Source organism: Mustela erminea, chromosome 11, assembly GCF_009829155.1.
Source record: "Mustela erminea isolate mMusErm1 chromosome 11, mMusErm1.Pri, whole genome shotgun sequence".
Taxonomy (NCBI): Eukaryota; Metazoa; Chordata; class Mammalia; order Carnivora; family Mustelidae; genus Mustela; species Mustela erminea.
This window is the reverse complement of record NC_045624.1, coordinates 14,066,313-14,086,292: the sequence shown is the minus strand read 5'-3', so window position 1 is coordinate 14,086,292 and position 19,980 is coordinate 14,066,313. Positions and strand designations below refer to the sequence as shown.

At 49.3% G+C, this 19,980-nt stretch overlaps 1 protein-coding gene and 1 long non-coding RNA gene across 9 annotated transcripts in view; one reads left to right on the top strand and one right to left on the bottom strand.

Annotated features, from left to right (window-relative positions):
* HIPK2 (homeodomain interacting protein kinase 2) overlaps nucleotides 1–16,592 on the bottom strand; it is a 173,946-nt gene extending 157,354 nt beyond the window's left edge. For 6 of the 8 annotated variants that reach the window (XM_032305957.1, XM_032305959.1, XM_032305960.1 and 3 more), the window contains exon 1: nucleotides 16,361–16,592. In XM_032305957.1, the coding sequence (XP_032161848.1) occupies nucleotides 16,361–16,379 (19 nt within the window). In that variant the 5' untranslated portion in view covers nucleotides 16,380–16,592. The remainder of the gene's footprint in view (nucleotides 1–16,360) is intronic. The other 2 variants (XM_032305962.1, XM_032305963.1) reach the window with 1 other exon arrangement.
* Nucleotides 16,593–17,036: 444 nt separating this feature from the next.
* LOC116569608 lies at nucleotides 17,037–19,289 on the top strand. Its single transcript, XR_004277101.1, has 3 exons — nucleotides 17,037–18,225; nucleotides 18,610–18,780; nucleotides 18,878–19,289. It is a non-coding gene; the product is annotated as an uncharacterized LOC116569608 (long non-coding RNA).
* Nucleotides 19,290–19,980: the final 691 nt, after the last annotated feature.

The following is a 19,980-nucleotide window of genomic DNA, read 5'->3' as shown; positions in this document are numbered from 1 at the left end:
GAAAGTCCAAGAAGAGCCTGGGGCATCTTGTGCCACTTAGTAAGAAAGCTTTTCGGGTTTATGAAGGTCCTGTCGAAACATCACAGCAGCTAGCTGACGGTGTCTCACCGCCTGAAGATGTAACAAAAAGATGAACAATTAAAACACACCAAATCAATGAGAACCCACGCATGTACAATGATAAAGATAGAAAAAAAACCTCATTCCTCACTATTTGAAAAGGCTATTTATTACACAACTCCTTTCCTTGAAAAATTAATGATCAGGGGAGAGAAGATTAGCAAAGATCCTGCCTTTCCCATTGGAACTGCTATTTCAGGGCAACCAGAGAGCCCCTGAAGATGAGAGCAAACTCTACTTTATCCAAGAAGTGAAGGAATTACAAAAAGTATCATTTCACAAAACCTAATGAATGTATGATGACAGGCAGTACTTATGTGGTACAACCATTTGGTAAGTCTATATACCAAAGTCATACAACACAGGTCACTTTTGGTGTCAAAAGGAGAAACGACAAGGAGTTAAATGAAATGCACTTTACTGAAATACAAGGCTGGACATAGTCATTGAGAAAAACGATTATAAAATAACACTGTACCTAAACTTGGCTTCTCTAAAAAAGTATTTGTACATATACACACACCAGAAAGACCTGCGAGGTAGAACAGTGGTCATCTTGGTAGGCAGACGCATGTGCATTTCTTGTGCTCTGTGTGCCTTTATTTTCTAACTTTTTATAATGCAGAAGTAGTACTTCTATACCAACACATTAGAAGAAAAGAAATTAAATGGGCTTTAAATCTCACCATGCTATGGGTGCCTGGGTGGCTCAGTGGGCTAAAGTCTCTGCCTTCAGATCAGGTCATGATCCCAGAGTCCTGGGATGGAGCCCCACGTCGGGCTCTCTGCTCAGTGGGGAGCCTGCTTCCCTCCCTCTCTCTCTGCCTGCCTCTCTGCCTACTTGTGATCCCTGTCTGTCAAATAAATAAATAAAATCTTTTTAAAAAATTAAAAAAAAAATCTCACCATGCTAATCTACAAAAGGCCATCTAAGAAACGATGTATTATCCTTCCAAAATATGCTGCCTGCCCACCTCTAATATGCAGGATCAGTGGGACGACCCGGGAACAATCTTTAATGTGGAATTCACTGCGAAAATGATTCTCTGACAAATCAAAGCTCTCCCCAGACTAATACTATAGGTAGTCTTTAAAAGAGGTGGCCAAATGCCTCCTCGAGCATACTTGACCCCCACTTCCCCATGAGAAGACATTACCGGCAGAGTTCAAAAACTCTCCAGGAGCAAAGGCAGCCTAACAGGACTTAACACAGCGCTCAAGTCCCAGGGAGAAAACACGGGACTGCATATACCTGTTGGCAGAACAATAAAGACACCTTCACACCCATTTACAAATCCACTTCTCAGGATGACTTTTCAACCATCACTCTCAATTTTAGAAGATACACTGTGCGCTCTAAACGGGGGACTTTTTCAGGTCTCTGTGTTGTAGCATCATACAAAAATCCATATGAACAAGACTGGGCTGCGTGTTCCATCGTGGAGTTAGCAAGTCTCTGGAAGTGTGTGCAACGTGTGTGAAGAAGGTACCTGGGGCAGAGAACGGACACACCACGGGCGTGATCTCACCCTCACGGAGCCTGCAGTCTAGAGCGGGGAGGCAGGTGCCAGACAAACCCTAAGTGCTGTGAAGGAGAACAGGGTGCCTCGAGATCAGAAGAGGGGCATCTAATTCACGCAGGAGGCAGTGACAGTTTGGTTAGGACTGCGGGGTGAGCAGCAGGGAGTCAGGCAGGAGGCGGATGGGGATTCCAGGCAGGCAGACTGGTGGCCACGGTGCCGGGGCAGGAAACAGCTGGAACAGGCACAGGCCCAGGGAGGCCGGGACAGCGCCGAGAGGGGGAGCAACTCAGCAAGGAACCGTGCTGGCGCCGTGATATGCAAGAGCTGGGGTTTCATCTGAAGTGTGATGGAAGCGGTTGTCCATCTGACGTGGGAGAGGGATCAGATCGAATGTGCATGTTAAGATCACCATGGACGTAGGCTGGAGGCTCGGGAAGAGACACGGGGGACAAGCAGGTCAGGAAGACCCTCCAGGTAAGACACCGGGGTGGGTTGGACTGGGCTAGCAGCGTCGGAGCCGCGGCCTGAGGACGGGTCCAGCCAAGCCTGTTCCTGGAACCCAGTCCCAGCCGCCCAGGGACGTGCTGTCTACAGCTGCTCTCACCAGCACAGAGCTGAGCGGCTACCACACAGACTGGCTGGCCCACAAAGCCTGAACTACCAGTGACCCTTGAACAACGTGGGTTTGAACCACAGAAGTTCACTAATATGCGAGGTCTTTTTTTTTTTTTTTTTTACAACAGAGTCCCAAAAATGTATTTTCTCTTCCTTATGATTTTTCTTAATCACATTTTCTCTTCTCTAGCTTAATCTCCGGTAAGAACACAGCATATAATACACATACAAAATATATGTCAATCATCTATGTTATCAGTAAGGCCTCCCATCAATAGTAGGCTATTAATCCAGTTTGGGGGGGGGGGGGGTCAAAATTCATACATGGATTCTTAGCGCTGTTTTGATGCCCCTAACCCCATGCTGCTCAAGGGTCAACTGTACCTACTGTCTGGCCCTCTCCAGAAAGAGTCCACTGACCACTGGGCCAGAGGATGGCAGCGTAGAGAGAAGTGGTCAGGTTTACCATACACAAGCAGTCCTTCATTATTCACGGATTCCATACTTGCGAACTCAACAACTCACGAGAATTTATTTGTAATCCCACAAACAGTAATCAGAGGGTGCTCTCAGTCATTCCCAGCCACGCCTGATGCACCTGTTCCCAGCGGAGGCCGCACCAGGCCATGCTCTGCCTTCCGGGTTGTTTTGTACGACAGGCAATAATACTTTCCACTGTCTTATTAGCACCATGTTGCTTGCATTTTTGTGTGTGTGGCTTTTGTTGGGGATTTAAAATGACCCTTAAGCACAGTGCTGAAGGACTGTCCAGTGTTTTTCAATGCAAAAAGTCTATGATATACCTTACAGAGAAAATACTTCTGCTGGTAAGCTTCATTCAAGCACGAGCTAATAGTTCTACAGCCTGTTAGCTCAGTGTTATTGAATTAACGATATGTATTAAAGAAGGGGTCCTTAAACAGAAGCACACATAGACAAGGTTATGTATTGACCGGCTGACGAAAATATGACCAGAGGCTTGCAGGAAGCTAACCTAAGAGCATTGTTTCAGTATTTGCTAATTCAGTGTTTGTGGCAGCTTTATAGAACATAACTCTGGCGAGAAACAAGAATGGCTATATTTGGGAGGCAAAAATCAATACAATTTGGGGATGGATTAAATGTGAAGTAAAATGAAGTCAAGAATGACTCCCAGGGATGCCTGGGTGGCTCAGCTGGTTAAGCAGCTGCCTTCGGCTCAGGTCATGATCCCAGCGTCCTGGGATCGAGTCCCACATCGGGCTCCTTGCTCAGCGGGGAGCCTGCTTCTCCCTCTGCCTCTGCCTGCCATTCTGTCTGCCTGTGCTCGCTCTCTCCCCCTCTCTCTCTCTGGTAAATAAATAAAATCTTTAAAAAAAAAAAAAAAAGAAAGAATGACTCCCAGATTTCTGATGTCAACCACTGGAGGGAAGATGATGCCATTTATGGAAATAAGGAATTCTGGAAAAGGCCTATATTTCAGAGGACTGACCCAAAGGTTTTCTTTGTACGTGTTAAACGTGATACCTGTGGGACATCCAAGTAGCGATGGCAAATAGATTGTTGGCTCTATGACTTTGGAACTCAAAATATAAATCCAGGGAGAGACGGAAGTTTGGGAGCTCCTGACACACACAGATGGTATCGAAAGCCCTTGGGAATGAGGAGGGCTGAGCCCCCGGAGCCATGAGAAACTCTTCCTTCCTGAATGAAGAGGTAGGTGAACTTAAGGCTCTATTTGTTTAATATGAAAATACTTTGGGGAGGAACGTAATCTTGGTGGCACATATCTAGAACACGATAAATGTTCACACCCCTGGACTTACTAATTCAACTTTGGAGAATCTATCCTAAATTTCGGCCACACCTTGTTACACTGAGTAACGCTGAGAAACATCTCATGATAGTAAAACCAGAAATAACCTTAACATTTGGGGAACGTTACGCTGACAACACTACTGATGTTTCCCTCTATAATTTCTTCTACAGATTCTAAGCTTAGAAATTTCAACTTCTCCAGAGGTTTAATAAATATCCACTTCTATTTCTTTCAAGCTTTAAACAAAATAAACAAGCAAAAAACAAAAAAACAAAACCAAAAGCGGGTTCTTTCCCCTGACCTACTGAAACGCACACAGCTTCGGGGCCAGGGTCTTGGCCTGTTTTGTCCACCGTGGGGCACACAGCACTGAGAACGGCACCTGGCATGTTGAATGTGCTCTGCAGACTTTTGTTGAATTTAACATTTTAATCACGTAGAACTGATGCTGGTATGATGATGTGAGGTGAGAATACCCATGGGGGTTTTCAAACTGCTATCATGTGGTCCGCTCCCATTGTTCAGTCGGGCTTCCTTTCGCCCACTGCCTCCTGGCACCTCCTTCGTCATCTATTAGATGCTCACCGACAACAGGGCCTTAAATCTGGCTCACGCATTCTGCCCCACGGATGGGTCAAGCTTCGTGCCAAATCTGATGCTTTATGGCTTCTTTCGCGCACGGCAGAGCTAGCGCCTTCGCTCCTCTCTCCTCTTTCAGGCCTGCACCACCTCGTCTTTCAAGAAGACCCACAGAAGGCAGCCTCTCTCCCGGCTCCATGGGGAGTCTGCTTCTCCCTCTGACCTTCTTCCCTTTCATGCTCTCTCTCACTCTCTCTCAAATAAATACATAAAATCTTTACAAAAAAAAAAAGAAGAAGAAGAAGTTAGCTTCTCAAATTTTAAGACCATTATATAGGTTTTGATTGGAACGAAGAACATCTATATTTGGCGAAAAACCACAAGCACATTCCATATTTTAGGCCCTCACTGAGGATTGGGACTCTAGCCTGGCGGTCCAGGGCACCAGCTCCAGATCTGGATGGCCTGGCATCGGGGTCAGCGGCCGTGGAGCCTTCCTGAGCTTCCATGCAGGGCGATGGTAGCATGACCTACCCTACAGCAAGGCTTCGAGGATTCAGGGAATTAATGCAAGTGAAACTTCATAGCAGAAGCAGCAGCACCCAGGGCCCGACAGGCATTAGCTGTCATTTTCATCTTTTTATGATACGTTTTCTTCCTTAGAGGTCTCAGCAAGATTATTCTCAGATGTTTTATCTGTTCTGCTACTCAAAACGGGTTCACGTCTCAGCTGCCTGTTACTATATCCATCCTGTGGGCCAGCCACCAGCCTAAGTGCTAGATCATCAGGTCAACATGATCCTGCTTGATGAAGACGAGGCAAATGGGACAGCAGAGCCTCAGGGAGGTGTGTGAGACATTAACACTCTAGAACCATCCGCCCCTTCCCCCGGGATCATGATTGTGTATCTCCCTGTCGCGTGGTGCACGGACCACTCCGACTCACCTGTGAGGACAAGACAAGGGCACGTTCTGGCATCAGCTGGGGCACAAGCCCCTGCCTCCACCAGCTGCTGCTTGGGAGACCCGAGACACATTATCTAACATCTCTAAGCCTCACTGTCCTCTCGAACAAACAGGGAAGATCACAGAGCTCTTTATGTTAGTTAACGGAGATGTATCATTACCGTGAGAATGACAGCTGCCCAGTACACTCTGGGAGCCCAGGGCCGAACTAGATGAGCTACAGACTGGCTGAGTTTGCTGGGCCAAGAGGCAGTAGCTCAAGCCGTGGAGAAGATGGGGCCTCAGCTCTCCCGAGCCAGAGGCAAGAAGGCCAGGGGCCGGATCTGTACATTGTCCTACGGCTTCAGGAAGCTTTGGCCACAAAAGGGCAAGAGAACTAAAAATAATGCTAACGTCAGGTCTCTGACTCTCACTCCTTCAAGGGAAGCTCTAATCAAAACAGCTACCATCTTGTTTGAAACAGGTACTGATTTTTCATTCTGAATGCATTCATTCTAAAACCCGGGTTCTCAATTAGAAATGCAAATTCTCGAGCCCCACCCCAGACCTACTGAAACAGAAACTGAGGGCGGGCCCCCTGATGAGTTTTAACAAGCCCTCCAGGTGACGGATGGTGCCAGGATGGTGTCAGAGTCGCAGAAACGCCTCTCCCAACAGGGCCAGACACAAACGGCCCCAGACGAGGGTTTCAAGGGTCCCTCTGCTTAGACCCTCACACCTACGAGCACGTCGGGGTGAAAACACAGCCAAGATACACAAAGTCAAAGAACAAATGGGCAGGTTGAGGAGCCTGGCTGTGGGCTGAAGAGTGGGAAGTAATAAGTAGGTGGAAGCAGAGACGTGAGATGACATCAAGACGAGGAGAGGCCGCGCACCTCAAGGGCTCAAAGAGACGGAACAGAAAAGCTGTAGGATTTACTAGGCTCTCTGTCAAGTTTCGCTGTGGGAGGGACAGACACACTGGTTCCGGAGCTACCTGAGCAAGCAACAGGAAATGGGTCAGTTTCATCAACTCTGCTTTATGGAGCAACCAGAGTCTGAGATCAAGGTTCAGGAGGGAAAGAAAGGAAAGCTGAGCATCCAGTGAAGCAATCCCCAGCCGTGACCTGTATAAACAGGAAACATTTCAAGTTGCCTTCGTTGCCCCAGATTTTACAGCAAGAAGTCCCCTTATCAGCACTGCCCTTAGCATGGGGGAGGGGCAGGGCTCCAGCTGCAGAAAGTATGAAAGACCCTGTACTTTCAAGGTCCCAGACCCGTGCTCCCAAGGTCAAGAGGACACGGAGGACACGGAGGACACGGAGGGGGCACGGGTTTGAGCACCGCGCTCTTCTGATTATGCTCTAGGTCCCTGGCACCCAGGCCTTCCCCAGGGCCCCTGGGTGCATGTTTTGGTTTTCTGAGAAAAAAATGACTCTAAACTGTACCTGGAAGATTAGAATTTAAAAAAAAAGAAAAAAGAAAAAAAAAAGCTGCTTAAGGGCTAGAAGGGACTCTGAGGTCCTCTGAAACTCATTATGGTTCCACTGGTTTCTCTTCTGTGATTTTTCTGTTTTTGTTAATAAGTAGCTCATGATGACAAGCTGAAAACTTTCTCAGAGAAACAGGAAGAAGAGCTTCCTAGGAGAGGACTGGAAGCCATGGAGCTGACAGCAGGTCAGGTAACCCTGCTTTCCTCGGGAAAGGGGGAAATACTCCCTCGGGAAAGGGGAACGGCAGGAGGTATCGTGGGCTGCATGAGGACAAGGAGAACCCCCTGCATCAGCCCCCTTACAGGCAGGTCTGGGGGACAAGGTGAGGGCTCTGAGAGGCTTGCAGGAACCACACACCCTGGACCTCCCACTGGTAGCACAGCCCAGGGAAGCCCCCCCCCCCCACCTCACTGTTCTGAGCCTTTTATGCACACCACCCTGGGGGCTGAGAACCCCAGCTCTGCCTCCTCCCTTCTCTCCAGGCAACATCAGGGCAGTCTCTTCACTGCTCTGGGCCTCAGTTTCCCCGTGTCAAAGGTTGATACTAGCATGTGATGATCCCACCAGGTATACACCGTGCCCAGTAAGATTCTGAGATACTCTAATCTCAATGTTGAATGTGAGAGACCCTCTAAAAAGAAGAGATTCTTCAGAAAAACAGGATAAATAGCATGATATTGCCAATCCCTGCAAGATTTCCTGATGGCCACAAGGTGTGGGGAGAAGCGAAAAGGAACAAATATGTACTGAACCCCTGGGTCAGGCCTGCTGAGAAGGGCTCTAGGCACGTTTTCCTGTGTGACCCCAACCAGAGCCCCTGTTCCATCTCACAGCGCTCGCAACTCCCACGGCAGCACACGGCCTCCCGGCACGGCTCACCCTCTGGCTGCCTTGTTCCACTATTACAGCCAAGCCAGGAAAAATTACCTTGTTCAAGTATCATTTTGATTATATTGGTCCCCTTCTCCTCACCATAAAATGTCTCTTGAATTAGAACCCCTTTTAAACCTTTCAACAACTGATCCCAAACACTTACCATTCTCGTCTGCTGCTCTATTTTGTGCTTACCACTCCAGCCAAGCAAAAATTACTTTGCAAATGAATTCCATTATGCACCCTGCTTATTCACCTTGTTAAGCCAGCACAAGAGTTTTGACTGGTTCTGTTGTCTCTTTGTACGGGAATACCTCGCTTATCCGACATCCGTGGCAATGAGCTGCTCCACAAAACCGATCTACATAAATTAATTTCCTATCTTCCAGAAGTTTAACCCTTGAGGGAGCCCTAAATCCTTTTTGAAGTTGTGCTATAATTAAACAGAGTTTCTTTAACTATTTTCTAAAGGAAACATTTCTGTAATGTATTAGAGAACCTCCCAGTCTTGGTTAACGGAACATAATGAATATTGACTGATCTTCCCTGATGGTGCAGGTCACACTTGATGAGTAACCCTAGGCACAGCACTGGGGCTGCAAGTCTAAGCGGTGCAGGGCTAAAGCTGAGCGCGCGTGGAGCGTGCTCGCGCTCTCTGCCTGTAACGAGATCCCCTGAAATTTACTTTCCTGCGCGAGGCTGCTCTCAGCCTGGATGCTGGGAAGGAAGTGCAGTCACAGAACCCAGGAGGGTGTAACGTGCTGCCTTTCCGCACAATTTCGGGAATTTACATGCTGCTTTTTGTCAGAGCTCTGTAAATTCTTCATCAGGGAGAGAGAGAGGAGGGGGGGGAAAAAAAAAAGCATGGACTTCCACAACCAGCAATAAACCAGGGTTTTCCAAATCTCCTTACCAGAAGACTTTTCACAGGACTGCCAGGCCACGTGCCATTAAAATTTGTTCTTTAATGCCCTGTGCAACCAGAAGTTCCACACAGAACTGGCATGATGGATCCCTTTGCTTATGACAAGCTCTTGGAAAATACTTTTTATTTTTAAAGATTTTATTTATTTATTTGACAGAGAGAGAGAGAGAGAGATCACAAGTAGGCAGAGAAGCAGGAAGAAAAGATGGGGCGGGGGAGCAGGCTCCCTGCTGAGCAGAGAGCCGGATTCGGGGCTCGATCCCATATCCCTGAGACCATGACCTAGAGCCGAAGGCAGAGGCTTAACCCACTGAGCCACTCAGCGACAGGAAAAATCTTTTTATGTTGTGAATCACAACTCCACAGGCTGAAGCCCTGAGGTGATACTGATAAGGAGGAAAACAGTGAAAATACAGAAGGCGACCTGATGGCATCAGGATGCAGACGCAATCTGGAAAGTATGTGACCCCAAAGTGCTTTTCTAACCAAAGTTAGGGCCGCTTCTATGGTGCTCTCTCCCCGAGGACGCCGGCGGCACACAGCGGCACACCTGAAGGAGAAGGCCCTCATGCGCTCACCCAGCGCTTTGGCGGAGAAGGTTTTAGAAAGTCTACAGCATTAGCACATCAAAGAGTCAATCCATCTTCATTCTGCTTAAACACAGTGGCATTTAATTAATCAGAACGAACGAAAGCAAAAGAAGTTAGGCAAGGATTGCTAAACCAGACCACTTTCAAAACACTACAAATCTCTTCAATGCCATGTGCAGAAATAAAGTGGCTGTAAAAACCACAAAATTATTTGGCCGTTTTCAAGGTTTGCCTTTTCTTTCTTTCTTTCTTTTTTTTTTAACTGGCAACTATTTCACTAGCTTACTTCCTAATGGTAAAGTCCCTCGTCAGAAAGCCATAGGCTGAATGGCCTTGTCCATCAGTATCTTCTGCCTTTTCTGTTGGCTTTAGACCAAAGACAGGGAGGAATCCTGGCTGTTGAGGCTGACTTGAAGCCACTCTCATGAACACTTAGCTTACTTGTCACAGAGAACCTGGAAAAACAGGTATGGCTTTAGCTGACTCAGAGTCTCCAAAGAATTTGACAAACTTTCCTTTCTAAACCTGGGCGAACTGATATTACACGGAATCAAAATTCTTGTGTGTGTTCTCTTCTCTTCTTTCGATGAGCTGTTCAACTTCATATACGTGAGTCCTCTGCATTCTGTCAGTTCTGTAGGAGACAGTAAGTAAGGTTCTAAAGAGCTGGAGGTAGAGGGGTGACTTCAAAGCGACCAAGCACATTCAGAGTCAAGCAGAAGGTGGCACTGTTGGGGTGAAGGCAGGCCAGGCATGTGCAGAAGGCACAGAGACCGCGGTGAGAGCAAGCCAACTGTTGGTTACCAACCCAGGGCTGGTGTAATGGAAGTTATTACTTAGATGTATTAGGAAGAGTCAATTCAGCAAATATTTACGAAGGGCCTACTAGCTTTAACGAACTGCCAAGCTACTGTGGGGGATACAAAGATGAATCAGATTTGGTTCTCCCCTCCAGGGGTTCACAATGATGCAAGAACCCTGAAGTCATTTTTCTTGTGTACGCTGTACTAATGAGACCATTATTAAAGAACTGTATTCGGTTTCGACCACCACCATTTCCTTTTAATGTGGACAAACTAGAGACAGCTCAGAGGGAGAGGACGCAGAACAGGCTCCACGAGGAAGTGGCTGTAGAGACTCACTATCTCCAAATACATGAAAGGTTCTAGGGGAAAGAACTGAGTAAAAGAAAACAGGTTTGAATGCAGGCAGGTGAGAATCAGGCAGCCCCAGGAATTTCTCAGCAGTTGGGTTACCAGAATCCTGGAACTGGTTACTGAGGGGGTTCCTAGTGTGGCCTTTTCTGGGGGCAGGGGACTGTTTCGGCGAACTGTCAATGTAAAGTCATGGACATTCACCTTCCTGAAGGCAGGAGGATGAACTACACTTCCCCCAAGGTCCTCTCCTGCCCTGAGTCCCAGACCCCCAAGATGCCGAGCTGGCTTTTCTTGTACAACTCCCTGAGAGATCTGCGGAGTGACCCTCCGGATCTAGATCCCTTCTAATAAGCACCACAAAACCAGCTGGAATACAAGATAGCAGCTAGGCAGCAAAGCCAGGAATTAAAAAATTCTCCAACACCCACAAATGAGGCAGGGGTCCATCCAGAACAGAACGCAAGACCCTAAATACCAAAAAGGAATCCTCCCAGTGGTGTGTGCAAATTAGAAACATATTTGCGTTTACAAGGATACAAAATGTGAGTAATGAAAGAGGAAGAGATGGTAATTAGAGAGGGTGATTTCTAAGGAAACTTGTAATAGGAATTTCCAACATTCCAAAATACTTGTTTGGTCCAAATTAAAATATATATATTGTTTCCAGAGAAAATAGGGAAATGGGGTCTTCCCTTTACACCTGAAGAAACACTAGTATGTTGAGAATTAAAAACTGGCGCACGTGGGCCGCCTGGGTGGCTCAGTGGGTTAAAGCCTCTGCCTTCCACTCGGGTCATGATCCCAGGGTCCTGGGATCCAGCCCCCCTTCTCTGCTCAGCAGGGGGCCTGCTTCCTCCCCTCTCTCTGCCTGCCTCTCTATTTGTGATCTCTGCCTGTCAAATAAATAAATAAAATCTTAAAAAACAAAACAAAACTGGCACACATGCAGGCAGGCGCACACACACACATCCCAGCTTGAGTCAGGCCACTGTCCGGAAAGCCCAGAAGTACTTTTGACTCTCAATTCCCATAGCCCCTGAATTCCTTGAAGACAGGGACCCTACATAAATGCTCGCAGGTGATGTCATTAAAGAGGTGCCCTGTCTGTAAGACGGGGGTGACAGCACTCACTTCAGGGATCTGTTAAGACCGTGAGTTCACGGAACTGGGGCGAGCAACACGGACCAAGTGGAGCCTCGGTCATGCTTTGTGCTGCAAACTTCACGTCTCAGTTTCTTTTAGAGGAAAAATAAAGACCTTCCTATACCAGCTTTTCAGTTTTCTTCCCCGCCCCACCCCCACCCCCTACTAGAGTTCTGCCATATGAATTGGAACTATTAGAAGTTTGGGCCTTTGGGGTTCACACTCTATCGGTGGTTATATAAAGTCTGCTGGCATTATCCTGAGTCCCATCTTTGATAGCTGCGTGAAGTGCCCGAATTGCCACCATAAGACTACCAGAAAGCTCTGGCAAATTACACGTTTAGAGAACAATACAAAATGGTTACATAGCATACCCTCTTGATCATCACTACTTTGTTTCATATAAACTTCAAAGGTGGTTCCCCAAGATTAGTCTCTATGGAGGAAGGAAGAGAAATGAAACACTTAAAAAAAATTTAAGTATGAAGACTAGAAGCAGCTGTAACTTGCATAAGGCACACCACATTTTTTCTTCGAGGAAAACTATGTTGAATACGCGATGAGCCAGACCCTGGGCTGGGACTGAGTGGCTGCCGCTCCTCTGAGGAGGTCCTGGGGGAGCCACCTCTGGCTGCTCCCTCTCCGGGCCTGCCTGGAGTGGGGGCAGGATCTGGGTCAGGAGCGAAGGTTATCTTTCCTACTTCAGGGTACTTTCAAGGAGGCACAGCTGCAGCTCCTGAAACTGCTCTAACGGTTTGTTTCCTCATTTTTAAAGTGGCACAGAATGTGAGAAATTCTCTACCTGAAACCAGCAGAAACTCAGTGGGAATAGAAATCTAGAAAGGTCACAGAGGGGGTCAAAAAGGCTCTTTCTTCTGTGGCCATAGGGGGTTTATTGTTGCTGGTGCCCAAACTGGAGGGGAATAGCAGGAGATTAATAATTGAAATGTTGCTATTACTGGTTTTCTAAACTATATGTGGGCTAGTCCTTCCCTGGAGTCATCATGCCTGTAAACAGCCCCCCAAAATAGAGGAATTTAACGCATGCCTAACAAACTAACAAAATACCTCCTACAGCCAGGCACTTCACAGGCACTCATTTCTGATGGAGTCCTTGCACAGCCCCATGAGGCTTAAAACACTACAAAACTCCGAGAAGTTAAGTAACATGCCCAAAGTCACACAGCTAGATTCAAACCCAGGTCTCTCTGATTCCAGTACTAGACCACACTGTCCAGAACTGAGGGTAAAATTAATGAGCCTTGATTCACTGCTCAAAAGTAGTGAGAATGAAAACAATATTTATACTTACTCATTTTAAAAATATAAAACACAAACACAGGAAAAGAGATTTTAGAACATGTGTCATCAAATTCTTTTAATGGAAGATGATTCAGAACCCATTTCTTGGTAGGCATTTTGGTAGGTGTCTTCAGACCCATCTGACGAGAACTTTGAGTATTAGAGTTTTGGGAAGTCGGACTGTGTAAGTCAATACTAATTGACATGACACATCTCGGGTATGGCAGAACATGATTAACTTGGATTTTAGGGTCCTCTAATTCAGAACCCATGGCAATATAGGCCTGTGGTTCTGTGTGGCTGGCCTTTGCACTACATACTGAAAAAAAGGCTTGCTAAGCAATTTGATGGAGTAAACACAATCGTAGGGCAAATGTTTAACTTTCTAAAGAAAATAAACCTTTTCTAAAAAGTCTAACTTAATCAGTACCAAGTTACTGAAAACGAATGTGCTATTTATAAACCTAACCTTAAAAGCAAGTAGCAGGAGACTGGTAACACTTTGCTACCCATTAGTCTGTATTATCAAACATACCCTGTTTCAAAGACCACGTTTCTCCCTCAACAGTGGGCAGTTCAGAAGGCCCCACTGCTGCATTCAGACCTTGACCCAATATCCCAACTTGGGGCAAGTGCACTCCATTCAAGGAATGAATGCGCTCCCGAATTCCAGCTGAAATGCCTCACCTGTCATTATACTGCTCCTGAGAAGAACCCCATGTTCGATTTTTGTGGCAGCTTGAAAACGATTAGGAATCTTCTCGGCGAATTCCCCAGGAAAAGCCCTGCTCCTTCAGGATACACAGCGGGAGCCCATGCATTCTGACTGGGATACGGTAAAAATCAGGCTCACTGAATCCAGTGGATCTCGCCAAGGAGGGAAAAAGGAGGTCACCAGAGTCTTAGATGCACTCATCACACTAAGTGAATGTAGGTTCCAGCAGCACGATCCTTTATAGAGGTCACCTGTCTGTTTTAGAGCATGACCAAGAGTCTCCTTCCAAAAGACCCAGGCCTGAGCTTGTGCCCGGGTAGGCTGGACTGGCTGCAAAGGGAGAGGAGGAAGCCTAGGGAACTAAGGATAAAGAGGCAGGGAAACTCCAGCAGAGTCGAAGGGTATGAGGTGTAGGAACAGTTAAGACAGCACACAGACAAGACTGAGCGAAACCCAGGGTGGAAAGAGGTGACCAGGTAGGTCATCTGGAACAGGGAACGGAGCCTGCAAAGAAAAACAAGTGAGCTCCCGAGACCTTTGAGATCCACGATTATGCTTAAACCTTAACACTTTACCCACCCACAATTCTTTATCTGGTGTAATGCACGGAAAGAACACTGTAGTCCAACTAGAGTGCCAAGTCTTAGCCTCGGGGGTATGGCCTACATTCCATATGGATTTAGAACGAAAGGAAAGGGAGAGGACCCGCACAGTTTCCGAGATGGGCTTCTCATAAAGTTGACAAAATACATCTCAAACGCACGTACCCAGGCCCTTATAAAACGGAAAGCAGCGTTTACTATAGTTCTGAATTCAATGCCAAGTTCCCTCCCTAATGCACACGCAGAGTGTCCAGCAGAGGGAGTCTCAAGGAGGTACTTAATAAAGAGAAAATTGTTTCATTTTAACACTCCATAGACAGTGGGAGCATTGACTGTAGCCCCCTCCCATAGACACAGACGAACAATGACTGCCCGACATGGGTTCTCCTGCCCTGTTCACAGGGCCACCGGCTCGTTCTATTCTGCCTGGTGGAGTGATCAGAAATTTCGTTTTGTTTTGTCGAATGGTTAAATGGACCTTGTGTTCTTCAGAATCAAAGAGGAAAGCCCCTGGAATAACATCTCTCTGTTGCCTTCTAAACAGCCCCTTTGTTTCTAAGAGAGTCTGAAAAAAAATATTTACAGTCCATAGGTTATTTACAGCCTCATTATCCAGGGCCTGACTGGTAACTTTATTCCATCCAGAAACCAAATTCATTTGGAGCCCTGGAACTAATAACAGATTTTCTTTTCAGATAAGTTTTTTTTTTTTTTTAATCTGCCTCTTGTAACAGAGATAAAACTATTAATGCGTTCCCTGTCTCACTCGCCAGCACTGTTCTCGGGATTTATAGAAGGATTAAAACCTCCTCTCCCAGCCCCTCCTCTCTGCTCCACACAAACCCTTTCCCCTCTCATTTGCCATTTCATCCACAGAATATCGGAACAAAACCGAAAGAAAGCCAGATGGACCAACGCTAAAAGTATGTAAAGGCTGCTATTTCAATGATTTCATAAGAAAAACATTTTCACGACGAAATGACTGAAAAAAAAAATCGGGCACCCTTCGGTTTAAAATTCCTTCTACTACAAGCACACAAAAACACACCGAAGTGTAAAAACTTAGTTGATTCTGGTTTGATTTCTGGCTGGAAGCTGACAAGAACTGACTGAAGAGAAACGAGAGAGAGAGAGAGAGAGAGAGAGAGAGAGAGGGGAAGGGCAAGGGGAAGTGGAGTGCTTTTGCCCTCCGTTCTTCTTTCTTCCTAAAGAGTCAAATGAGAAAAACGATCCCATGCCAGGTGAAGGTGCACCACGCAGGTTTACCCAGACCGACCGAGGAAAACGTCTCGGCCGCCCCCCCCCCCCGGCCCAACTTGAAAACCTAAACTATATTTTCCCGTCCACACGCTAATGCGGGGAGATTTTAGCCAATTTCATTGTTCTGCCTGGGTCTGAAATGGACTTCTCCTCCGTACCCCCCTCTCATCACCTAGCCCCATACATTCCCATTCGACAGCCCCCCAAATCGGAGGCTCGCGGAGAATAAAGGAGTGTGGGGAGGGAGTGGAGAGCAGTGGAAAGGGGAGCCGTGGGGACAGAGTGGAAAGATCACCCTAAAGGTAATTTTCTTGGGGGGTGGGGGGGGAGCTAAACCACATCACCTTTATTTACTCCAAATAAATGAAAAGCACAGTCACGGGTCTGTCTTTTCCCAGGCGCCCCCTCCCAATTTCTTTTCTTCGGGCAGTAGCCCACCCTCGCACACACACACCCCCCCCCAAGCCCCTTTTCTCCACCCTGGAAATAAGATCCTGTTAAATTCCGGATCCCGGCCGTTCCGTGGGCAGGGGAGGGGGAGGCGGGGAGGGGTCGGGAGCCGGTTAAAGCCCCGGGGGTGGGGCGCCGGAGGCCGGGCGCCCGGGGGGCTGCGGGCCGGGGGCTGCCCGGCGAGGGGCCGCGGGCAAGAACAAAGCTGCGGGGGCCGCGGCGGCCGGGCGGCGTTGGGCGAGCGGGGTCGGCGGGCCGGGCGCCCCTTACCTTCGTACACGGGGGCCATCGGGGCCGGGGTGTCCGCGATTCATGGCAACGGAGAAGGGAACGCGGCGCGCGAGCTCGGCCCCCCCAGCCTCAGTCGGAATCTGCCATCTTGAGCCTGTGTCTCCGCTCTCGGCGCAGCCGGGGCCGCCAGCGCCCGCATCACCGCCTCACTTGGCCGGCGCCGGGGGAGGGGGCCGGGCGCCGCCGCCGCCGCCGCCGCGGCCGGGCCCTGCGCGGGGCTCCGGGCGGCCGGGCGGGCGGGCGCAGCGGCCGAGGCCGAGGGGCCGGGCGGCCGCGGCCCCCGAGCGGGTCCGCGGTGGGGCGGGAGCCGGGGCGGGCAGCGCGCGGCCAGTGCCCGGCCGGAGCTCAGCTCAGCATGGCTGTGTGTGGGGGCTTCGGCAAAAGTTGCACGGGAGGCGGAGGAGGGGCGGGCGGAGCCGGGAGGAGGGGCGGGGGCGGGGGGCGGGGGGCGGGGGCGGCGGGCCGAGCGCGAGCGAGCGAGCCGCGGAGCGCGGAGTCCGCGCGCAATCGAGCGCCGATGGCACGGATGCGAGGCGGGGAAGGCCGAGCCGAGGGCAGGAGCGGCGGGCCGGGGCGGGCGCGGGCGCGGGCGGGGCGGGGCCGGGGGCGCGGGCGGGGCTCGGGGCCGCGGCCAGGCTCGCGGGCAAGGTGCGCGCGGGGCAGTTCCGACCGGCCGGGGACCGCCGGGCCGCGCGGGGGGGCGGGGGCAGCCAGAAGTTTGTGTGCGCGCGCGAGCGGGGCGGGAGCGGAGGGGCGCGCGGGGGGCGCCGCGGGCGGGCAGTGCAGCCGCCTCGCTCCGAGCTAGGTGTGGAATGAATGGAGGGAGGAGTGGGCGCTCGCCGGCCTCGGGGGGAGGACGAGTGAGGGGAGGAGCTTCTGGCGTGCCCGGGAGGTCGGAGGTGCGGAGCCATTCCGCGCACGCCCCAGACAGGCGGCCCCGGTGGTGGCCGAATCCCTGCGGGAATCGGGTTTGCACGCCGCGCTCACGGCCGCGGAGTCCTGGGGGCCCCCGACTCTGCCGCCTGGACGGTGGCTCCCAGGCCTCTGCCCTCGTCCTCGCGCTCCGATCGGGGCTTCAACTAAACATCCTCCAAACTCCCCAGCCCGGAGTCTCTCCCGGTTCACTTCAGCTCCCTCCTGGATTCTTTGAAAGGATGCCCTGCCGTCGCCTCCCACATAAGAAGACTCGGGTCCACGCTTAGGCAGTGTTTTTGAAGCTGTGGGTCGCGACACATTAACTGATCATAAAATTGGTTCCGTGGACGGCGACCCCTTTAAAAAAATGCGATGCAGTAGAAGCGACAGTATTAGAATCCATTGTCCTTTAGTGAGGGTCACTATGGTTTCAGAATCCTTTTGTTTCAGTTGTATATACTGGACAACTGTACAGACCATGATGTAAATTTTTTATTTCCTACTGTGGGTCAAGGGTTAAAAGTTTAAAATCTGTACCGTGGGAGCTGTAAAGTAACGATCACTGTAACTTTCTTAAAAACAATCATTATTTTCTCACTACTTCTTATCCTTCCCAACCTCCATACCCCGTGACAGCACCCCCTCCCCCCAAAAAGTAAGCCCTTTCATACACTTAGCTAGTTTGGGTGGTAGTGCATAGTTCCCCCTTCCTCTTAGGGTGACCTTTGACTCTGCCAGTTTCTTCACCCCTATATCCAGTGCAGCGCTCCCTACTGCTTCTCTTAGCCTAAGGTTATTCACCTTTGCAGAATCCTAGATTACCACTGCTGGAAACACCATCTGGGGCAGCCCTCCCTTTTAGAACCGAAAAAGGGAGGCCCCTAGAAGCCAAGTGCATTGCCCAGTATTGCACACCATTCACTCTTAAGGTAACATCGTTTGGCCCCTTTGTTGCTCTCTGCTTCACACCATTCATTCACCCCTTCCTTTCTATCCCGCCTGCTGTCCTTAATTGGTCTCGGGCCAGTTCACCCTAAGTGCTGCCACTTCCCTAACACACAGTTCTGACCCTGCTGTGCTCCTGCTAACATCCTTCACGGAGTCAACCTCTGCTGACAGGTACCCAGCTCCCTGGCTCTTAATCAAGGCAGGCAGGCCTGACTTAGCATCCCAAGTACACGAGTTCAGCAAGTCACTGCCTCCAGCAGGTCTGGTTCCCTTGCGGTCTTCCGACAGCCTTGCCCACCTGTGCATTTGCCCAAGCTGCGACTTTCCCACCAAGGGCGCCTTCTCTGTCTTTTCTCTTTCACCAGATTTTCTACCTGTGCCCGACTTGGGTCCTTCACAAAACAGCCAGAGGCAGCGTGAGATGAAGATAGATCTGGGATCAGAGCCCCGTTCCTCCACTTCGTAGCTGTGTGAACTTGGTCAAATTGCTTCACCTCTCTGAGCTGCAGTTTCTGCATCAGCATTACTGTGAGATCGTAAGGAGAACAGCATTGTATCTGTAAGATACCTTGTATCTGTAAGAGGCTATCCTGACATTTACTATACATGTATTGTCTCTCTGCCCCTTCCCAGCGCTACCTAACAGAACTCGTTGCAGGATGGAAACATAACCATTGGTGGCTGCTGAGCACATGGAATGTGATTAATGTGCCTGAGGAACTGGATTTTTCATTTCCACGGCCACATGTGGCTGGCGGCTACCATATTGGATGGAGATCTCTAAACTGCCCATTCAGCAAGGGCAAAAGCGACATTGATCTTAATTCCCCAGCAAGGAGCATGTTGCCTGGCATAGGCTAGGTCCTGCCCAAATATCTGGGGAGTGATGACAGCCCCCATGTATTGTGTGCAACTTTGCAGCACGCACAGTGCTAAGAGCTGGGTTTTAATTATTTTGTATAGTGCTCCCCATGGCCCCTGAGGTGGGGTTGGAGATAGAGCTAGTACAGAGTGCTGGCAGATAAAAGAGGTTCAATAAAAGCTTGTTGTTATTATTATGAAAAACTCCATGTGACCAATGTAACTGATTTTTTTTTTCTTTTCAAGAGAAAGTGGGGAAGGGCAGAGGGACAGGGAGAGAGAGAATCCCAAGCAGGTTCCATGCCCACCATAGAACCTGACGTGGGGCTCAATCTCACAACCCTGAGGTCATGACCTGAGCTGAAATCAAGAGCCTAACACTTAACTGATTGTGTCACCCAGGTGCCCCAGTCAAACTGATATTTCTCTCTTCTTCTAGGCTCCCATAACAGTTCCTCTCACACATGCTCTGCTGTCACATGGCATACCCAACCCTAGATGGCTGACTTTCCTCTTCTTTGGAGGTGGCCTGTCCCCACAACTGGGCTGGCCGCATCTTGAGGCAAAGTCCATGGTATACTTGTCTGGATGTCCCTCAGCTTAGGGCTTGCCCTGCTTCGTATTTAGTAATTGCCTCTCACCTTGTCCCAGCTGCTGTCAAGCCATGAGTGATTCTAGGCAGTAGTTCTCTTTGGAATATCCCCTCTGTCCTTCCAAAATCCGTACGTTGAAGTCCAAACCCCCTGTGCCTTGGAACGTGACTGTATTTAGAGATAAGGTCTTGAAAGAGGTAATGCGGTTAAAGTGAGGTCATTTGAGTGGGCCCTAATCCAATACGTTTGGTGTCCTTAGAGGAAGAGGAGATTAAGACACGG